Here is a 20,304-nt window from a genome sequence, read left to right as displayed (position 1 = left end):
GAATAAAAGTATCTATTTTCCTTAAAAACATAATGATGATTGTGAATTAATAATGTTACAGTGCTTGTAGGGTTCAAAATGATTGTTTTGTTTATCCTTGTGTAAGAATTCTGATGGTTGCTTGCCACTTCAGTCAATAATATAACACCGTTGGTATCATGTGGTATCTGTATTTCGTCAGCATAAAGAGTGTGTGGGGAAAAAACATAAAAATGGCTTTCTACATTATTTCTACAGTATGCACCCAGCATACTGTACTGCCCTTACTTTAGCTAGCCAGCATTAGTGATGTTAACTTTAAGTGTTGTTAGCGCTAACTTGCTAGCGTTAGCAACGTTAGCTACAACATACAAACAGCGGTGTTGTGACAAAGGGGGAGATGGATTGCCACACTTGGTGGCTGAATGTTAACACCTTTTAAAACCTACATTTAAACCCCTTTTTTTGGACCTCAAATGATTTATGATGGAACGTTACCGATCAAAATGTACTATTGTATAGCTGATGGCTACAGGACTAATCATACTTTAGCCTGCATCTTTAATATAGCAACTTTTGATGGAGTGTGAGAATGGTAAGGATCATAAAGGAGTGAGTTTATAAGCTTTGTTTTCCTCACTGCAGTGATTTAACATGATGAACATGATTTAATATGATGATGTATGGCTGTAACTTTCCTCCTACGATCCACGCATGGAGTGACAGCAGAACACTTAACACACTGTCTGTACTTGTGTACCACTCCAGTGGCTTACACTCCAGACTCCCCCGTCCCCCTCAGGTCTGTTTCTTAATCTCTAATGATGATTAATGTGGGCTGTGTTCGTATTGGCAGCACCGTGTTATTGGCATACTGACAGGGTTGTTAAGATGGATAACTATGCAAGAGTGGGTATATATGTGTGAGTGTGCGAGCACCGGCAGCGGAGCTCCCCCCAACCCCTTCTTTTGCAACCTAGCCGTGAAATCAATTGATTTGTGTCTCTGGTCAATGAAGAAAATGGATTTGTGGAGAAATCTGAAAACAACACCTAAATTAAACTTAGTCTCTGGTTTTCTTTGTTTGTTGAATCTGTCTTAAGTAGGCAGAGAACACTAGAAACCCTCTAACAAACACTAAATTGTGATTTATTCACCTCATTATGCATAAAAGTGTTGTTTTTTTTTTGGAGTGTGTTTACCTTTTGTGCGCGTGTGTGTGTTTGTGTGTGCAGGAGATGGTTCGTCGGGGGGAGATCCTAGATGACAGCATGGAGGATGAGTTCTACCTTCGCCGCCTGGACGCCGGACTATTCGTCCTTCAGTTGATCTGCTACATTATGGTGGAGATCAGCAACTCGGGGATATCACAGGTACACACACACAAATACACACACACTCACTCTGGCTTGCCAAATGAGTTTTCTCTCTGATTAATTATTGCTGAGACATCTGATCAGACAAGCTTTAAAAGCAAACAGGAATCAGATGTTTTTTTATGAGCACTGCAGTGGCTCATTTACTTTGACTCTTGCAGTTCTAATTCTGATGTTTCAGGCACCACAACACTTTGGACCTGCTGTTTAAAAAGCTGCAGTATATCCTTTATACTGTATATAACTTCATTACGGCTGCAATTAACTATTGGTTTCATTGCCAATTATTATTTCTAGAACACTAATGAAGGTGAAGTTGTTGCTGCAGAAAGATGAACACAATGTACTTTTTGTCTGTTTGATAAATACAATTTTGACCAAATAGGGATGTATATATACTGATTTCTAAGTTAAAAAGAATTTCAAATTGACTGTAGTAAATTACTGGTCCTTTTTTTCTCTGCTTATAGCTGCAGCAGAGGGTCCATCAAATTCTCAACCTTAGAGGAGGATCTGTTAAAGTAGTGCGCCACATCATGAGAGGTACGTAACTTCATTTACTTTGATATCATCTGAGGTTGGGCGATGTGTACTGAATTGGCCTGTGACAATGTTTACAGTGGAACATCACTAGCCAAAGCTGGCAGATCAACTCACATCTCTGGGCAAACGTCCAACCCATGTTCCCATGCCGGGTTTAAAAGTGTCTGCACCACATCTTTGTACGTTAGTTGTGTTAAGCCTCTGAAGCTTAAAACAAAGTTAAATTCCTCAGCTAGCTATTGAGGAAGCCAGCAACAATGCAGGAATCATCGCTGTCGCTGATGTAACCAAGCTTCTTGGGTTCGCCTAACTGAGAAGGTTTAACAAAAAAGTTAAAAACATGACATGGCGATGTAGTTCATTGACCAGCAACAGCAATTCTGAGGGCTCACAGCCTTTTTGTGCTCTTCAGCAAGTTGCTCTTTGCATATTTCAAATCCTGAATGTTTCTTTTTCACTAGACACTCTTCTCACTAAGTGATAAACTAGTTCCAATCTGTTCTATGTTGCTGTTCTTTCTCTGCAGTAATTTGTTGTTGCAAACTGTTGCACCACTTCTTGCAGATGTTTCACAGCAAGGGATTATGCCTCCCCCCACATACTGCTGGAAGCTTTTAATGTGAAACATATGGAGGAATTGTCAACAAAATAACGTAACGACTTACTAAAATGTGCTAAAACTAGCTTGCCTCAAATGAAGGCTTCTTCATTGAGGACACATTACATAATATTAAGAAATGACCTGATAAGAAGTTGACATTACATGAATACATGAATGAATGGACTGTGCAGGTAAGGTAAGTTTGACCCTTTTAACATACCTGAGTGGTAGCGTCTGAGTAAAAATATGAATCCCTATCAGATCTACAGGTTGACTTCGCCCAGGCCTAAAAAAATCCTTCTCATCTGTGTGACATACGATAAATAAGAAAAATGTTGTGTATTTTGGCAGGGCAAAAATACACATAATACCTACAGAGGCTGCTCCTTCATGCAAAACAACTCATATTTCTTTCAGGGAAGCATTTTATTGGCACATTTTAGAAATCCTGTTTCCGACTGTGTTTCCGGCTCTGGCAAGGAAGCAACATTTCATGGGGAAATGTTGGTATAATCACTGCTCTTTCTTTGGCTGTGGTTGTTGTTTGATAGCAAGCCCTTACTCTTCGCCTGCCAAAGTGCTTGTGTTTGGATAAAATAAAATGCTTTGAATAATGTCATTCTTCCTTATTCTTGTGGACAAAGGAAAAGTGTCTTTGAAACTGAGGTGTCAGAATACAACAACTTTTTTTTTTAGCCAGTTTTTTGTGCATGTTTCTGTCCAGTACATAACTTCTTTGCATATTTGTGCATTGACTCAGCTTTAATTGGCCATTACTGGTCACACAGTCTCCTACCTGTGGCTATTAGGAGCCCTACTGGAGCAGAGGAACAGAGGAGGAGAGGGGTTATAATATGACAGTCTTGAAGGTCATTAGTTATAAAAATGCAGGTGGAGCACTAATTTAATTTAAAGTTATGGCAGCAGTAAATAAAGCGAGTAAAATCCAGCATCTGAAATACCCTGGTTCAAGTTATTCACATTATTTTTGTACAGATGGTAAAACAATATGCAGAAATGAATCCGGGTATGCAAGTGTGCATTGTAATTTCTTTAATCATATTATCGTTGTGAGAGGAGCAGAGACCATCTGCCTGTCATTCATTGTTATTTTTTTCCCCCGTCCCAAAGATTTCCTGTCCTGTTGTATTTGTTTTCTGTTTGGTTTTCAAAGACCTGGCAGGTGTGTTATTTTCTTCCCGGTGTGACATCCATCCTTCCTGTATCATTGTCGGGTAAAGCCCGTGGACGAGCCTGCGTTCACACACCCTCTGGCTCTCGGTGGCATGTAGCACTGTAGATAGAGCCATCCGTCACGCATGGCAGTGCCAGCAAGCGTGGCAATCCTCCAGTCCTCTGCGTGTGTGTGTGTGTGTGTGTGTGTGTGTGTGTGTGTGTGTGTGTGTGTGTGTGTGTGTGTGGGAATGTGTTCCCCTCATTTGTATATTTGCATACACATCCCCCTTGCTTGTTCAGGTAGTTTTTACAGGACGTGTTTGCTTACTAACATGATTTGTTTTTGTTTGTGTGTACATATAATGTTTGCCTTCAGCCTGTTTACATATGTATGTGTGCATATGTGCCCTTGCTTGCTTTCATGTGCATATGTTTTACATTTTAAGATATCTGAGAGAAAGTCTATGCAGATGTTTACATGTTCAGTGTGCAGATTGTATTCATGTGTGTCCTTGTAAGTGTACATTTAAATGCAGCACTTTATACATACTAATTTGTGTGTTGTGTGTACTTGTCCTTGTATGATCTTGATGTGTTTATGTATGTGTGATTTACACAGGCTATGTGTGTGTGTGTGTCCATCTGCACTGCTGATCTCCATTACGTTGCTGCTTCATGTCTGTGTGTGTGGCTCGTACTGTGTGCCCTCACCCTTCCCATTAGGCCGCACTCTGGAGCCCCTTCCCATTTCAAGTGCCCCACCTGCCCAATGTGAAACTGCTGAAAAAGGTTAAGCACATGCAGAAGTATGTCACCGGCTCTGCTGTCTTGACCTTAATGGTTTCAGTTGGCTGAATGAGAAGCAGCTCTGCAGGCAGGAAGGCTTAGCATGCTGGAAGGAAGAACATTGATTTCACTAATGTGAAAACCTGCTGTGAGGTTTTCCACTTCAGAAACTTTAGGTAGGTTATGTCACAGGCAGTTAGACTTAGCATAATCAGACTCAGACTGACTATAAATGAAAACACTGTATCTAGCCTTTAGATAATGGTAATGGAGCTCTGAGAAACTACTGTATATGACAGGAATATGAATAGAGGGCATTCAGTGGGACATGTGCTGTAGATAGCCTCGATAGCTACGTGGTCGTGGCACTCTGTGTTAAATACTGTACATCCATCAGGTTTTTTTTAACATAAAAAGGTGACAAAAGAATTAGCTAGGTAGTGCACAATTTCCTGGCTGTATGTTCAGTGGCTGTCTGGTGATAATGAGTTGTCTGTGTGTTATTCTCACAGTTGATATGTAAAACAAACAGCCAGTCATAGAGTTGCTAGAGCGATTTATGAGTTATAGTAAACACACCGACCTCTTCAGTGATTGCAGCTGCAGTGTCTCTGGGCTAATTAGGCAGAACAGACATGCCAGACCAGCTGCAACCCACCATACAGACAGTAGGCTTCTCCACTTCGCCTAGCCCAGAGACACTCTCTCAGTGAAGAGCAGCCTCTGAGGATAAGTGACCCAAAGAGGAGCTGTCAGAACAGAATCAGAGTCGAACCACTAGTTTTCTTGCAAGAAAACTAGTGGAATCCAAAATTAAATGGGCAACACCACCACAACAGGTGGATGGATCTGCTCTAGTGACAAGCTAGTCAGTCCCTCCAGGCTTTCACTGACTTTTTGGGTGATTTTTGCAATGAAGTTGCGGGAGCAAGTGAAAATTGCAAAAAAATAGTTGTGATTTTTCTTTTTGTATTGCTTTAATTCACTAAAGGGTACTTAGCCCTAGTCAGTGCACACACACACAGAGTTTGTCAAGCAAACAGGCAAACTTGCTTCTATCACTCTAGCTCTGACTTATATTTCACAAAAGGTTTTTACTTAACATGCACATTTAGTATTAGTACTTACTCACCTCTATTCTTTCAGCACTTGCAATAGCTTTGGATGAAACGGCCTCTGTCACGGTGATTTGTCTTGCCTGTTGTCCACATGTTTCAGCATTTCTGCAGCTGTGTTTTGCAGTGTGTATCAAGCGACAACTTTCTTTTGTGTTCCACCACAATGCTGCACACCATGCAAAACAGTTTACCTCGTCTTTCATGCAGAACATCAGGGAATTGTTTTGCATGGTCTTTAGCAGTGAGTTTTTTAGGTAAATGTGAGACATTTGCCGACCACATATCTGCATTTTCAAATCCGGAAGCAAGTTTGTTGAAGTCAGTGCATGACGTGAGCAAAGAGAACTGCTACGATTGGTAAAAAAAAAAGCAGGACTACAGTGATTGGTCAAATTTGCGGGAAAGTTGCCATGATTGGACAAAATTGCAAGGTTGCAAAGAATTCACCGGGATTGGTGGAATTTCGGTGAATTGGTGCAATCGCAACATCACAAAATCCTGGAGGGACCGGCTAGTTCTCTCCTTCGCGTCAGAGTCTTGTTACCCTCAACAGAATTAGTTTATACTGCGTGTTTGTTTGACCTCAACAGAAGGCAAAAGTGTTTATAGATGCTTCACATGGCCACACTCGAAGGAGTGAAAAGCCAGCCGTCGTAGAGAGAGCGGAGACGCAATACCATTTAAAAACAGGGATAATGGTGCGTATTTTCAGACAGACCCTTCTGGAGGACATTCATAGTGTTGCTCACATGAAACAGCCAGAGAGAGAAGTTCAAATCCTTTCTCACCTTCACACAGCTGGCCAAAACAGTGCATGAAGTGGGTGTGAACGTTGGATTATTGGTTTCGGTTACAGTTACAGAAATTGTTGGACAAAATGCAGTTATAGTATGTCCGAGTTGTTTGCTGCACGGGCTGTACTTAATGCTGATGTCCTTGAATAGCCTTGGAAACAGTTATTTTCACAGAACAGCTGCAGATGGCTGACTGGATGTGGCCATCCAAATTAGCTGGTGATGTATCTCAAGGTGTCCTTTTGATCTTTTCATGGTCATATATTAGAGATGTTTCTCCAGTATGCATTATTTCAGACCTTGCACCTCTGTAGCTGCATGCTTGAGATGGATAATACAGTGTAACAAAATATGAAAAAAACTTCGACCTCTGCTGCATTTGGAAACATTATGGTGGTTAGGATAACACACTGTGCCAGCTGTCCTTATGATCGGACCACTTTCAAACTGGTATAAGAGTGTTTTGAATGAGTGGTGGTGTCCCAGCTGCAGCTGTATCACACTATAAGTCCTACAGTGTGTCCCTATCCTTGGCTGCTGCTGCAGAGACTGCTCCTGGAAATGATTCTCCTTGTACTCGTGGCAGATCAGTCCCAGTCACTGACCTGAGTAATGGCAATGCTCAGTACTGTATTGTCCTCTGCTGCGTTGCCGTGGTGACAGAAGGAGAGAGTACCAGCATGCCAAAGAAAAGGTTCTGCAGAGAGTTGAAGAGTCACCGAATCTCTGACCTTTCTGTCTGTGTGGCTGACTGCACCGCCATTTATAGACGTGGAGACACACACACAGGCACAATGACAGGCTGGCAATGAAAGGTTTTCATGTTTTTGTTGAGTCACGCTCTCCATGTTCCCTTACCTGCTTTTATCAGTCAACCTTAAAATTCTGCCATTTTTTTAGTTTAGTAACATCCCCCTACTCTGTGTATAAATTCAGATCTCTGGTGCTGCATTCAAAGCCGCTGTGGAAGCTGCATATCTGCAAACCTCTACCACCATAGCTCCAGACAGTGGTGCAGCCTCACACTTTTATAACTTAACTCCAACTTTGTTCGCCCAACTGTCCTCAGAATACCCAATGATGAAGTGACCTCTGTACTCCAGAGTTGGACGACTGTCACACTGTCTTCTGAAGTGAAACTTATAACTCAACAAACTGCTCACGTACTGTTCTGGTCTGCCTCCTTTCTGACTGCTGATATCTCATGTTGCTCTTGACTTAAATGCATACCTGCCCGATTTTTTTTTTTTTACTCCTTTGTCATGCAGTGGTGAATGGAGTCAACATTGATCAGATAGGAATCACAATCCATATCATTGTCTATTTCTCTCCTAAAATGTTTTTTTTTTTTTTTGGAATATGTTTTAGTGTACTGTCTGGCTGTAATATGATGTTGTTTACCAGCCAGCTGCCTTGCTGTTTCCTATCTCAAAACAGACAACAAGCGAGCCCAGGCACCGTCCAACTGCCAGTACGTTACCCATCAGTGGGAGTGTCTATTGGTCCAGTGTGGTGCAGTGCACTTTGGTTGTTATAGGTTTTCTAGCTTTTGAGCAATTTCAAAAGTATTTGTGTCTTTCTACTGTATAGAAAGCACAGTTTTATGAATGGACCACCTCTCCAGCTGTGAAATACTTTAAAGTGACTACGAGGAACTTTTAAGTGTTTATGAAATAGTGTCGTACTGCTTTTGTCAAAAGGGGCCACTAGAATCAACAAAAACTGAAAGTTCCTCATAGTTGCTTTAGGTGCAGCTTAGAGGTAATTTATCTAGTATCTAGTACTTTTTGTTAAGCCACCTATAAATGTTATCCACTAAATTTAATAGAGCGAAAAATATTGTACTTTTAATTCCACTACATTTATTTGAATGTATAAACTGACAAGCTAATTAAATACACTATATTTGGTTGTGGCTCTTTGATGTTTCAGATGTCCAATTTGTTTGCATTTCCACTGAATAGTGATTTCTACAATTTATCACAAAAAAAATTAGGGGAACTTGGTAAAAACAGAACAGTAAAAGCACCTTTGGGTCCGTAGACCAATGTCGGGGCTGTTGTTGTGCATCGTGGGCCGAGTTTTTGCAGTGTGTCCCGCACGGTTGGTACTAGTCAGCCCTTGTCTGGCGGCTTTTTCTGATCAGTGTGATTGGCTGTTAAGCTAATCGAATCCGTGCACGAGAAGAGAAGAGAAAAGGAAAAAGAAATGTAAAGCATTTTGAGCCTGTCGCTGTAGTTATGTATATTATATTTGTGGACAGTCTTTTTTTTTTTTCTGTGCAGGCCATTTGGATGCCCTCAATTTTGGTTTCACCTCCAGATAAAGTGGTTTAGATAATCGGGCTGAACTGGTGGTTTGTATAGAACTTGTTTGATTAGTCAACTGAAAGCACATTTCTTGCCCAGTCACAGTTCATTTCAATCACGTTATACAAAATGATGGCCAAAACGGTAAAAGTCCCTAGTTGTACTAAGAATTATCTAAGTTAAAGTATGTTTGTGCGTTCCCCAACAATATCTCTGAGGTCCCTCCTCTATCCCATTATGTCTGTCACTATCCTTTATGTACTATCTAATAACACAAAACATCCTTCTCCTCCTCAAAAAAACAAATCTCCTTGGTGTCTTTGACAGCCATGTTTCGTCCTACTAAACCCTGTGGGCTCTTGTCAGGAAAGCCCCCGTCATTCTCTTCTTTCTGCAGAGAAAAGTAGTCTTTTTCATCTTTCTGTCTCAACATCCCTGGGTTTAATGTGTAATCCCTGCCTCAGAGGCTGGCTGAGAGACAAAGCGAATGCCTGGAGTCCACCGGGGCTGCGGCAGCTGCAACTTTCTTTCTGCACATTAGACTCACAAATCGACCTTCTGACGGTCTCGAAGGCCTTGTGTGGGAGGCTGACGCGAGAAATGAAGAAAACAGTCAAACGCTCAGGAGCACACAATGAAGTACGAGCTCTGCGCAGAACACCTGGATTGGTTATTGTTCACCGCCTGAGGACAGGGGGTGGATTTTAGTATAGACGCTGTCAGGGGATCTCTCAAGATATATAAGCATGTTTTCAAAGAAAGATCTTGTAATTTGACCTTCTGTTACAAAGTGACGGACAGACTAAAGACTGTCTAGCATAGAGTGAAAGGCTATTAAAAAATGGCAGCTTTTTAACGCACCGTGTCTCAGCTTTGTCCTTAGAAACAAAGAATGGCTTAATTTCGCTGTTATTCATAAGTAAGTACAATTAGAAATGCTGAAAAGGTTCTTTTTTTCCTGATGTTTCAACATCTCTTGACTTCTTCTAAGTATTCACTATTTTAAATGGGGGAAGGAGAGATCCTTGCTTACAAGTCCCACTGAGGATTACGAACAGAATAACAAGGGAAACTGCATTCAGGTTCACTGTACGGCAGTTAGTTTGTGGTAATCTAGTACTACATTTTATTGTTAATATTAGGGGTGTAACCAACTGCAAATACGTTATTCGGACATGCACAGATAATGTGCTCTGAACAGATACCAACCTCCCAATTGACACAATTTACCGCAAATGTAACATGGCTTCTTCTCAGAGTCTTTATTCAGTCAAATCCAAATACACAGATATCATACATACCTTGCTACACACTTAACAGTGGTGTCAGGATCTCAAATGTCCTTCAGATATATGCGTCCATTAATAAATTAAAAATCATACAAAAAAATGATAACATCTGAAGTTCCACAGGTGTTATTTTTGCCTCACGATCCAATTTCCAAGCCCAAAGCCTTCTCCCATCCAATGCAGCCACATAAAAATTAACAAACAAAAAAAAACTCTGTTTTTGGTCAGTAGCTTTTTCTTTTTTCATCATTGACTTCTTAGACCAATTTCACATTCATCTGGGCCTCCTCCAATTATATACAATTATATATATATATATAAATATATATATATATAAATATATATATATATATATATATATATATATATATATACACACACACACATATTTATATATGTGTGTGTGTGTGTGTGTGTGTGTGTGTGTGTACATATAAATGTGTATATATATATATATATATATATATATATATATATATATATATATATATATATATATATATATATATATATATATATATTCAGTTTTTAAAGAAAATCATGCAATAGAGTTTATTCTGGATTTATTTTTTGTGACAACAGATTCAGGTAGTAGCTATGTGTTAAAAGGGTAGCTGTTTGGTTTCTGGGGCTAGGACAAATCTGATTTACCTGAAAATTAAATGACAACCATTTGATTTAAAATCAATTGTTTAAGTCCATTTTCAAGCTTAAATGTCAAATATTTGCAGGTTCCAGCTTACTAACTGTAGGGATTTGCTGCTTTTCTGAGTTTTATATCACTATAAACTGAATGCATTTATATTTTGTCCAGCTGCTGTTCAAAGTCTTCTCTATTTCTGCATAATCTTTCTCTCAGGAGTGGTTTAATAACACAAAGGCACTCACCTTTCATATCTCATTTTTGGTGATCAAATAAATATAAGCTCATTCTGCTGTTAAACTCTCCTAAAATCCTAAACCATGTATTATTTTCCTATTCAAATGTACCCTTCATTTGGTGCTTTGGGTTGATCTGTGAATTTCTGGCTCCATGGGATGTTCTCTGTAACCTCAGAGGTCAAACGGGCTGTGCTGTCAAGTCAACTAATCCTCCGGCTTCTCTTTGTCTTTTTCAGAGTATGCCGAGAGCATCGGAGATGGGAAGAGTGATGAGTTCAAAGAGGCTGAGCGCAAAAGGATCATGGACCTTGTAGACAACTTTTAATCCCACTTCTCTCTCTCTCTCTCACACACACACACACACACACACACACACACACACACACACACACACACAGTCATACACAGTCATACACAAACAATATGTTCTTACAAATCAGGATATTGAAACCCCACTGTGATTTGGGACTGATGGTGACTGTGACCTTAGCCCCTGTTTTTTCTGTAACTAAAGTTACTGGGTGTGTTTACATGCACAATAATACCATTTTTACCAGTCTGCTAAAAGCAATCCTTTTCTTACTAAATCATTTTATGGTTCTTCAAATAATCTGGCTTACTTGCCACTTTGACCTTTGACATCCAGTGGGGGAAAAAGATAACCTTAAATTGACAGAAATACTGTGCATGTAAACCTGCTCACTGTAGAGACAGTGGGAGTTGAGTTTGGAGACCATAAGCATTGTAGCTCGACTGAAACACAGTGAATATGAGATGAACTTGGAGCTACTGTTTATTTTCTGTACTGTCGTGTTGAACACTGCAGGGTAATTATGGACAGACTTAGATAGCACAGATTCGTGAACTTAATACCTCTCCCTTGGCTCTCCCACTTCTACCTGTACCTGTTTTGGATTTGAGTGTAAAATATTTTCTAATAAAACATTTGGTAATAAAATCCTGATTGCATGTTTGGTCTGTTTGATTCATGTCACGGTTTAGTGAGTGAGATTGGCACAGCTTGTTGATAACCGTCTCTGCCTACGCTTGGTTACTGTTGCACACAGGCACAGATGGAGACAATAAACCTATATCTGCAGCTTCCTTTTCTCAGAGTGAGAGAGAGTCCTCACAGAAAGGCAGACCTGCTTCTTCTTCTTTACGTGTCTGAACCCACCCACTGCTGGATCTCAGCAGCCTCCCGGAGCTCTCAGCCCACTGCTGTTTTTCTTTGTGACGCTGTTCACACACATCAGTGTAGAGGTGTATTATGGTAGAGGCTGTATACACAAACCCTCTCTATTATTCTCCCTGTCCTGTGCACCACACTTCACTTTATCTGTGCTATCCTTATGTTTAGCAGCAACAACAAAATATATCCCGATTACTAGTACATTTTGAGTGTGAGTGAGAGGGCAGATCAGAGGAAATGAAAGAGGGTGTTTTGCAGAAACTTGTAGTGAAAAGCTTAATCATTATTTTTAGTTTGATTCTACTGTATACTGTAAAAAGAACTTTAGATTCATAGTTGTACATTAAGAAAAAAACATTTTTCTAAACATATATATTAGATTAGTTGTTTTTATCAGAACAGCAGGCTTCAACATCAAGACTGGACCCCTGCTGTCATCAATATGATGCCACTGCTGCTTGACTGTCCGACCGAGAAAGGAAGAGAAAGGGCTGTTTGTTAAAGGGGCAGTTTGTAATATTTTTTAATTTTAGTTACACATTATCAACAGAGTGTGAAGAAACAACTGTTACAGTTATGCCTAAGATGTCCACTGTATGTATTGTGTTGCAGAGATGTCTACTGAAGTTAGAATGCTAACCAGCAAGCCCCAGCCTGTATGCCAGAAATATGACCATACACTTTCTGAAGTAACAATAAAACACACTTCATTCAAACTGGACATAAACAAAATAAGAATAACAGAAATACTCTCAGTTTGTCTTACCGCAATCACCTCTGGTAAGGTCAAAATGAATCCTCAACTCACCAAGTAAGATGTGAAATTATTCCAGCTCTGTGTGTTGTTTTGTCCACTGCTTAGGCCTGACTCTTTCTCACTCCTCTTTCACTGCACCTCTCTCCTTTCTCCCCCTGCCATATACTCTCCTCCCCTGAGTCATTGTCCTGGTCATAGTGGCTGTAAATCACCTCCATACTGTATCCCCTGTCTTCAAACTGGCATCTGTCGGTCATAATCTAGTGTCTAGCCATGTTCACTGGGAGGCTGGTTGACTGAGTCCCTTCTATTGCGGTGCAATGTGGGCAGACTCCCTAAGCTAATAGGGCCACTTAGCACCACGATTACCTGAGCTACTTGCTAACAGCAGATGTCGTTACAGCAAAAGATAGCTACAGATGGGCTCCAGACTAAAGTTATACACTGGTTGCACTGGTGCGCCTCACTTTTTCATGTGCACCAGCACACAAGTTAGGTACACCCATTAACACATTTTAATTTAATTTATAACAAATTATGTAAATGATTCTTAATAGGGACAAAGGTGCAGAAAATGTTTTTCTTCATTTACATCTGTAATTTTGGAGCTACCCTCAAATTCTGGCCGTTTCCTACAAATTACACCTTTGATACTGGACAAAAGTATCTATTATTTATATTATAGTAAACTGTAACATTTGTCCTAATACAGCTGATGGGTATTGTAATGCATTCCAAGAGCATTTCCTTTTTTTGTTTTCAGTATAACCAGTTAAAGATTCTGCACTTCTGGAATGGCCTTCTAGGCTGAATGATCAGTTGAACATTCAGTTGTTTTTTATATTGTAGCAATTCGTCATTTAAATATATGTGACTAAGACAATTTATTTAAAGAATTCAGCTTGTTTATAATGGTAATGTAGTTATGGCCTGTTAATATAAAGTTTAATCACAGTTGAGTAAAGTTCAGCAGCTGATGAACACTGATAAGGTGGAAATCTCCAGAGCAAGCAAGTAAGATGACATGAATGGAGATTGTCTTGTTTGCTTTTTTAAAGGTGAAGAATGAACTGTCAAGCTGTGAACACATGTGTGGAAGAGATTCACAGGATATAATTCATTTAATTAGGTTTATCCCCAATATTGTTACATATGTACATATGTTTGCCCACATCTGTTACTTAGCTAGGTATTTGTCTGCCTTTTATTGTCACAGTTCTGCATGTTACTAACTGTCCTGTCAGGCAGAAGTCTGACAGCTGAAACAAACTGGATATAAATCTTCTATGAAACTCTAAGTAAGTGATAATATATGTGTCTAAATGTCCTGCTGACCATTCAAAGGATCTACTCAAAAGTATGTGTATTTGAGGTGATGACTGTGGTTTTCAGAGGTCTTTGGTTTAGCCGGAATTTTTCTTCTTTTTTTTTGTGATACTTCGTCATATTGATGAAGCATTTTAGTTGATGTATTATGACTAACTACACATTGTAATATAGCTTGTACATGTGTCTTGCTATGGTGAATGTATCTAGTATTTAAAAGCTAATGTGAACCATCTCCCACATGAACCAGACAAGCATCTGTTTGTAAGTGTCTTGTCTAAAGTGTATTTTGTAGTATTAATCACTCTTATAATGTACCGTGCCCTCTGTGGATCCTTGACCATAATCCTGTCAGGAAGCAGCAGGGAGGGACCAAGGGGCAGCTCACTGACAGCTGTCACATCTGCTGCCTTTCCTAAGTATTTTTACAAACTCTAATGTCGCTCAGTAACAAGATGGTTGAACGGCAGGGCGTCGTTTGCATATTGTATTGGCAGAGGCGGCCCGGCCCCATGCATCTCTTATCAGTGATTATGACTGCGGCGTGTTTAACAGCGGTTGTACAGCAATTTCACAGCCGAGGGGAAGGAGAATAATTGTATTTTCCGAATGACTGAGTGCAAACACTGTGCACCGCTGTGCTTTTGGGCTCCTCTCTTTTCGTAGGGACAGAGGGGAGAAGGTGTTCTGTTATTGAGAATAAGCACAGGGATTGTTAAAATGTGTAAAACGGGCACTGCATCTTAAAGCTTTGGTATAAACAGGCCTCCAGACCGGAAGATCAAGCTCAACAGGAACATCTTTATCTGGTTGTCAGTAACTGGAGCTAAGACATACATTTCTTACTTTAAACATTAGCGGCATGGCTCTATGAATGGCAACTTAGTTCTGTCAATCTGTCATCTAATTTGGTCCAAATTGTCTAAAAGTGTATGGATTGCCCTGAAATGTGGTTCAGACTTTCATGTCACTGTGGGGATGGATTGTAATAACTTTCATGATCCCTTGTCTTTTCCTCCAGCACCATCATCAGGTCAAAATTACAATTTGTCCAATAATTTGTTTTTATGACCTAATATCTGAAACACTAGTGACATTCCCATCTGCCTCAGCTGTACTTTGTGTTATAGCTGATTAACGTTAGCAAGTGTTAGCATGCAAATATGCTGAACTAAGATGGGGAATATGGAAAGCATTATATCTGATGCTGCTTTCAGCACATGAGCATAGTCTACTGCCATGTTTCCACTGCATGGTACAGCTCAGCTGAATTGACTTGACGTGCTTTTGGTGCAAGGTACTTTTCTTGATTTTGTTTACCACTGCAGCTGTTATTCCCTCAATGTAGGTGGGATTCTTTAACTGTTTATTGTGATGGGTAAAAACTGCCTTCATCATCTTCAATACAACACAAACATACAGGAACAACGGAGGATATCCTTTGCGCTTTGTTGGTTGACCATGGCCTCATCTGCGGGCTGCCATTTTTTAAATCTGGGTCTAGTAAATTAAAAAAGAATTACAATCACAATTTGCAGCCTGTCCAAGTGACAATTCTAGTGACGATTCTCTCTGAATAATCAATAATCAGTCTGCAGTGTTTTCACATAGCTTACTCGGAACCACCACTTTTGACAATGGAACGGTTCAGTCGAGTTGAGCAGTACCCTGCTACTACACAGCTATTGTGAGCATGATGGCATGCTAATTTTATTGTTTTGCTCAAAGCACTGCTGTGTTAAAGTACAGCCTCTGCATGACTTTATACTCTTAGTCTTGTTAAAATGTAGGCTACCTTCATCAGAAGTAACGTGTATTAGGGTTGGGCCGATGAACGATGCCATGGAGACAAATATGCTTTAAAACCTGACACAGGGATGTATGTCAGTGGTAACGGGAGATAGTTGGAGATTCATGTCAGAACAACGGTGGGAAACGGCGACTGCTACAGTGGTGAGCTAATAAGCAACTGCTGCCTTACGACAACACTGAGGGGACACGCTGCCTCAAATTCATAAACAACGATGTCATCGTCCATCATGATGTTTCACTGTAGACATGGTCATATGTAAATTCGGCAGACAACGCTAAACTCTAACATGTATCTAAATATCTTAGAAGGCAAACCAACCCTTGACTGTCCAACAAACAGTCACAAAAAGCAACCATACAGTATAGAAAGCAATAAAAAATACTCTTAGCTTATGCTGCAATGAATTATACTTGGAAAAAACAACTTCCAACAACGTAGTGTGCGATGGAACAGTCATTTAAGTTTGTCCATCTACTCAAAGTTCGCCGACATAAACACACCTGCGTGTCACAGCAAAATGGTGGCGCACAAAGTAAACATTAAGCAGAATTATCATTTCACTAATTTTTACTTTATAATAATAATAATAATAATACATTTTATTTGTACAGCGCTTTTAAAAACTCTCAAAGTGTAGTGTTTGTGTTGTGAAATGTGCTGCAACAACTTTGTAGTTGCCATTTCCATTTCCATTCAGCTGATCTGTGCTTGACAGAAGTCTTTGCAAGGACGTGGTACCTGCTCCCGTCTCTTTTTATAATGTAAATGCTAATGAAGTTCAGAGACATGCCACACAAATATGAATCGGCTGCGGACATCCATGTTTTCCTAAGCAGATCTATTGGGATGCATTTATTTGTGCATCCTCACAAAACAGATGGTGCTAGCAGCCATAGATATGGGTAGATACTGCAATGGCAACTGTTGTTCATTGGAGTGATGCATCAACGAAGCCGACATATTGGTAAAGAGAAGTTAAATAAAAATGTGCCTTATGGTGGTGGCAGAGACACATCTCACAAGCAAGCCAAGGCTTTTAAACATTAGCTAGTGGTCTTGCTTACTTCCAACTAGCCAGCTAGCTCAGTTGCTAACCAGATAATAATTTAAAAGATTTTATTCACTTTTACAATCGACAGCTGTCTCATTATTTGCCAACCATGCCATATCTCTTTTATGGAGCTGTAGAGTTTTCAACATGAAGTGGTATATAAAATTACTAATATGGTTGTTTCCTCCATTTTCTACTTCCTGTATCTCCTTTCCCTAAAGGGTCAGCGCAGTTAAGCCAGAGTTCGTAATTTGTCAAACTATTCCATTGCAATTAAATGATCTGGGACTGAAATTCTGCTGTTATAAAAGCAAGGCCCTTACACTCTGTGAAAGTAAGGTAAATCAAGCAAGAAAACCTTGTAGCTAGCAAAAACAAAAAATTGTGAATCAAGTCAATGGGCATCCCCTGTCAGGACAGCAAAAAGTAGCATGATCGCCCACCTGTATCCACTGCCAAGTAAGATCATTGTACGTGACAGGTGTCCGTGCTCAACCTGACCATCATACTTGGACCTGACATATTCGACCAGGAACACACTCACACGGACAGCAGACAGTGTAATGATGCTCACAGGGTAAGAATGGCTTCTAACAACCTTTTCCCATATTAATGGCTGCTTGAAGTACAGGAAGATATGATAGGAGACCCTAATGGACATGCTTGAGTTAGATGCCAACAACTGATGTGATTAAAAAAAAAAAAAAATGTAATTCTAACACTCAGTTGATTATACAGGGACAGGCAGATGGAGCTGTTGCCGTCTTCTTTGTTTCTTGGTACAATAGGATCTCCTTCAGCGATCACATGTAAATGTCATGATTGATTTGTCAGTTGTGTACATGCAGACAGTAGCAGTGTGAAAGTGATCAAACATTTTACTTTATTCCTCAACATTATCACCATGCCTTGCAGCCATACAGTTATAGAGTTCACACACATAAAGCTGTCATCACACAAACCCATGGGCTGAAAACAAAGCTGTTAATTACTGCCATAGTCCAACTGTCAGGCTGGAGCAGCGGTCAGCAGTGGGCCTGAGCTCAGCTGCAGTATAATGTATCCCCACCAAATTGGCTACTCTCAGTCCTTACATATTATTATTATTATTCAACACTGCCAAAACACATCCATTTCCTGTGATTGTTTCATTGGCGCATAGCAAAATATTTCTAAGCACAGTAAATGTGGCCTAATGACACCTCAGAGGTAAACTGACCATCGAGTTGGTGATCATCATAATGACAGTCCACAACAGAAACAAACGATATCATCACTTTTCCATTCTTGATACCCTTTGGGCTCCATCTTAGTGCCATTGCTAGTGTCAGGCCAACGCAGTTGTCTTTTTCATGGCCAGTGCCACGTTGTATAAATAGCAAATGTACCTGCGGCCATATGTGCGCCCCTGGGCATGTTGGTCTTAAAAGAGGGGTTGTTCAAGCACATTCCTTGCACAATGCTATCTTGAGGCAGCAGAAAGTGACTGAGTGACTTGACTTTAGACCAGCTTTTTGTTGGTCTAAGGGACAGTCTGTTTCTTGCTATTTAAAGGGCATATTATTCACACAGGTGGTTCACAACACACATACACTCCGATTTAATGATAAGAGGAGCTGCTTTCAGATATTTTAAATGTTTCTATGCACACAGTAATGTCACTGTGACTTATATCATGTCACATTTAATCAGTAAAACTAAAAGCTGAGGAGGAAACTCTCCAGAGGAAACAGAATTCAACTTTTAGCTTCTGAAATTCATATGTTTGGACAGGATGTCAGGAGTTATCAGGACAGCTGCTTCACGCCAAACTATTTTACTGTATAATTCTGAACTGTGTGTATGAACTTTTGATATGTAGAAGAACACAGAACATTAATTAACATGAAATACTTAACAATCCTGTCGGCGAGTCACGTGTTTTAAATAATCAGTGAGGTTTATCAACTGTTCCTCATGTGCAAAAGCGCATGTAATGTAGAGATACACGTATCGTTTCTGCTGCTGGAGGATAGCTGCATGCCAGTTATATTTCCATCATTAAAGACGAATTTCACCCACCTGCATCCCACCAGCTATTGATCAGAATGGTAATTTTTTTATGACAAAAAAAGGAGGACTTGCAGCAGCACTCCTCCTCAGTTAAATATAAGTGTATTTTCTCATATGCAGTCAAACGGATTTGTTGATGGGACAGATGATTGTGCAGCCATGGACCACATACTGTACCTGTCCGTCAGCGAAGATGAGTGCCGCTGTTTAATAGCAATGTGCCAGGTCCTGGTGTACCTGGCTCTTAAAAGGAATGGCAGATGACACCCTGACTGGTTTAACTTATTTTATGCCCAAAACACACCCATGACTAATGAAGAGTCTAAATACAACCCCTTTGCACCATCGGCCTTACTTTGGGCCCAGATTATCCACCGTTTAACTAGTAAAATTGACTTGTACATGCCCTAAATTCATCTGTGCGATGCTCTCCAGACCAAGCACCATAGATCGTTTAAATAGGGCCGTTTGTGTTGTTCCCCTTACTACTGTTGACTGTTATGTAAATCTGTACGAACAGCAATTTTCTTTTTCATCTTTTTATGGAAGGCCACATCTTGGACTGGAAAAGCACATGGATGTCTGGTATAATGGCTTTTATTAAAGAGGGTAATTGGAGTCAGGTCATCCAATCTGTGTGTTGACATTAAGATATAGGTTACAGCTAGTTTCCTGGCCCTGTTAAAAAAAAAAAATCCACAAAGTTTGGCTACAAACTGGATTTGCTTGTCAAAGCAAAGGTCCAGTGAGGTGAAACATGCCTCTATAAAAAGATTTCAGAGGGTAAGGCAGAAAAAATGTAAGATGAATATCATTCATATATCTGAAGGTGTTCCGATCAGATCAGGGCACCGTTTGAGTGTTACACCATGTGATAGGAAAGGCATAAATTAAATCTAAAACATCAACGCATTTCAGCTTCCCACGCTGAGCATGACTTCAGACCAAAATGGCCCCTGTGTAAATATGATATATGTTGTGTTTGAAAGAAAAACAAAAACTGCATACTCACCTAAACCTGGTGGGAGAGCCTCATGGTTTGCTGACTTGGGACCTGGATAGCTTGCAGCTAAACACACAATGAGTGACAACTGTATTAATATTACAATTGCCCCTTAGGTGAAGCAGAGGTTGGCTCACAATGTAATAATAACTGTTAACAGAGAAAATCAGACCATCTACATGTTATCTTACAAGAAATTCAGAACCTGCTATATCACAGTTCTGGTTAAAATGTAACTGTGTATTAATTCTACCTAC

The 20,304-nt window shown here is 40.0% G+C and overlaps 1 protein-coding gene across 1 annotated transcript in view; it reads left to right on the top strand.

Annotated features, from left to right (window-relative positions):
- ctnnbl1 (catenin, beta like 1) overlaps window positions 1-11,817 on the top strand; it is a 62,135-nt gene extending 50,318 nt beyond the window's left edge. The window contains exons 14-16 of the mRNA XM_073470195.1: window positions 1,215-1,352; window positions 1,826-1,898; window positions 11,090-11,817. Coding sequence (XP_073326296.1) covers window positions 1,215-1,352; window positions 1,826-1,898; window positions 11,090-11,178 — 300 coding nt within the window. The 3' untranslated portion in view covers window positions 11,179-11,817. The remainder of the gene's footprint in view (window positions 1-1,214; window positions 1,353-1,825; window positions 1,899-11,089) is intronic.
- The last annotated feature ends 8,487 nt before the right edge of the window (window positions 11,818-20,304 follow it).

This window comes from Pagrus major, chromosome 7 (genome assembly GCF_040436345.1).
Source record: "Pagrus major chromosome 7, Pma_NU_1.0".
Lineage (NCBI taxonomy): Eukaryota > Metazoa > Chordata > Actinopteri > Spariformes > Sparidae > Pagrus > Pagrus major.
Note: the sequence above shows the minus strand (reverse complement) of the source record. Positions and strands in the feature narration are given on the sequence as shown.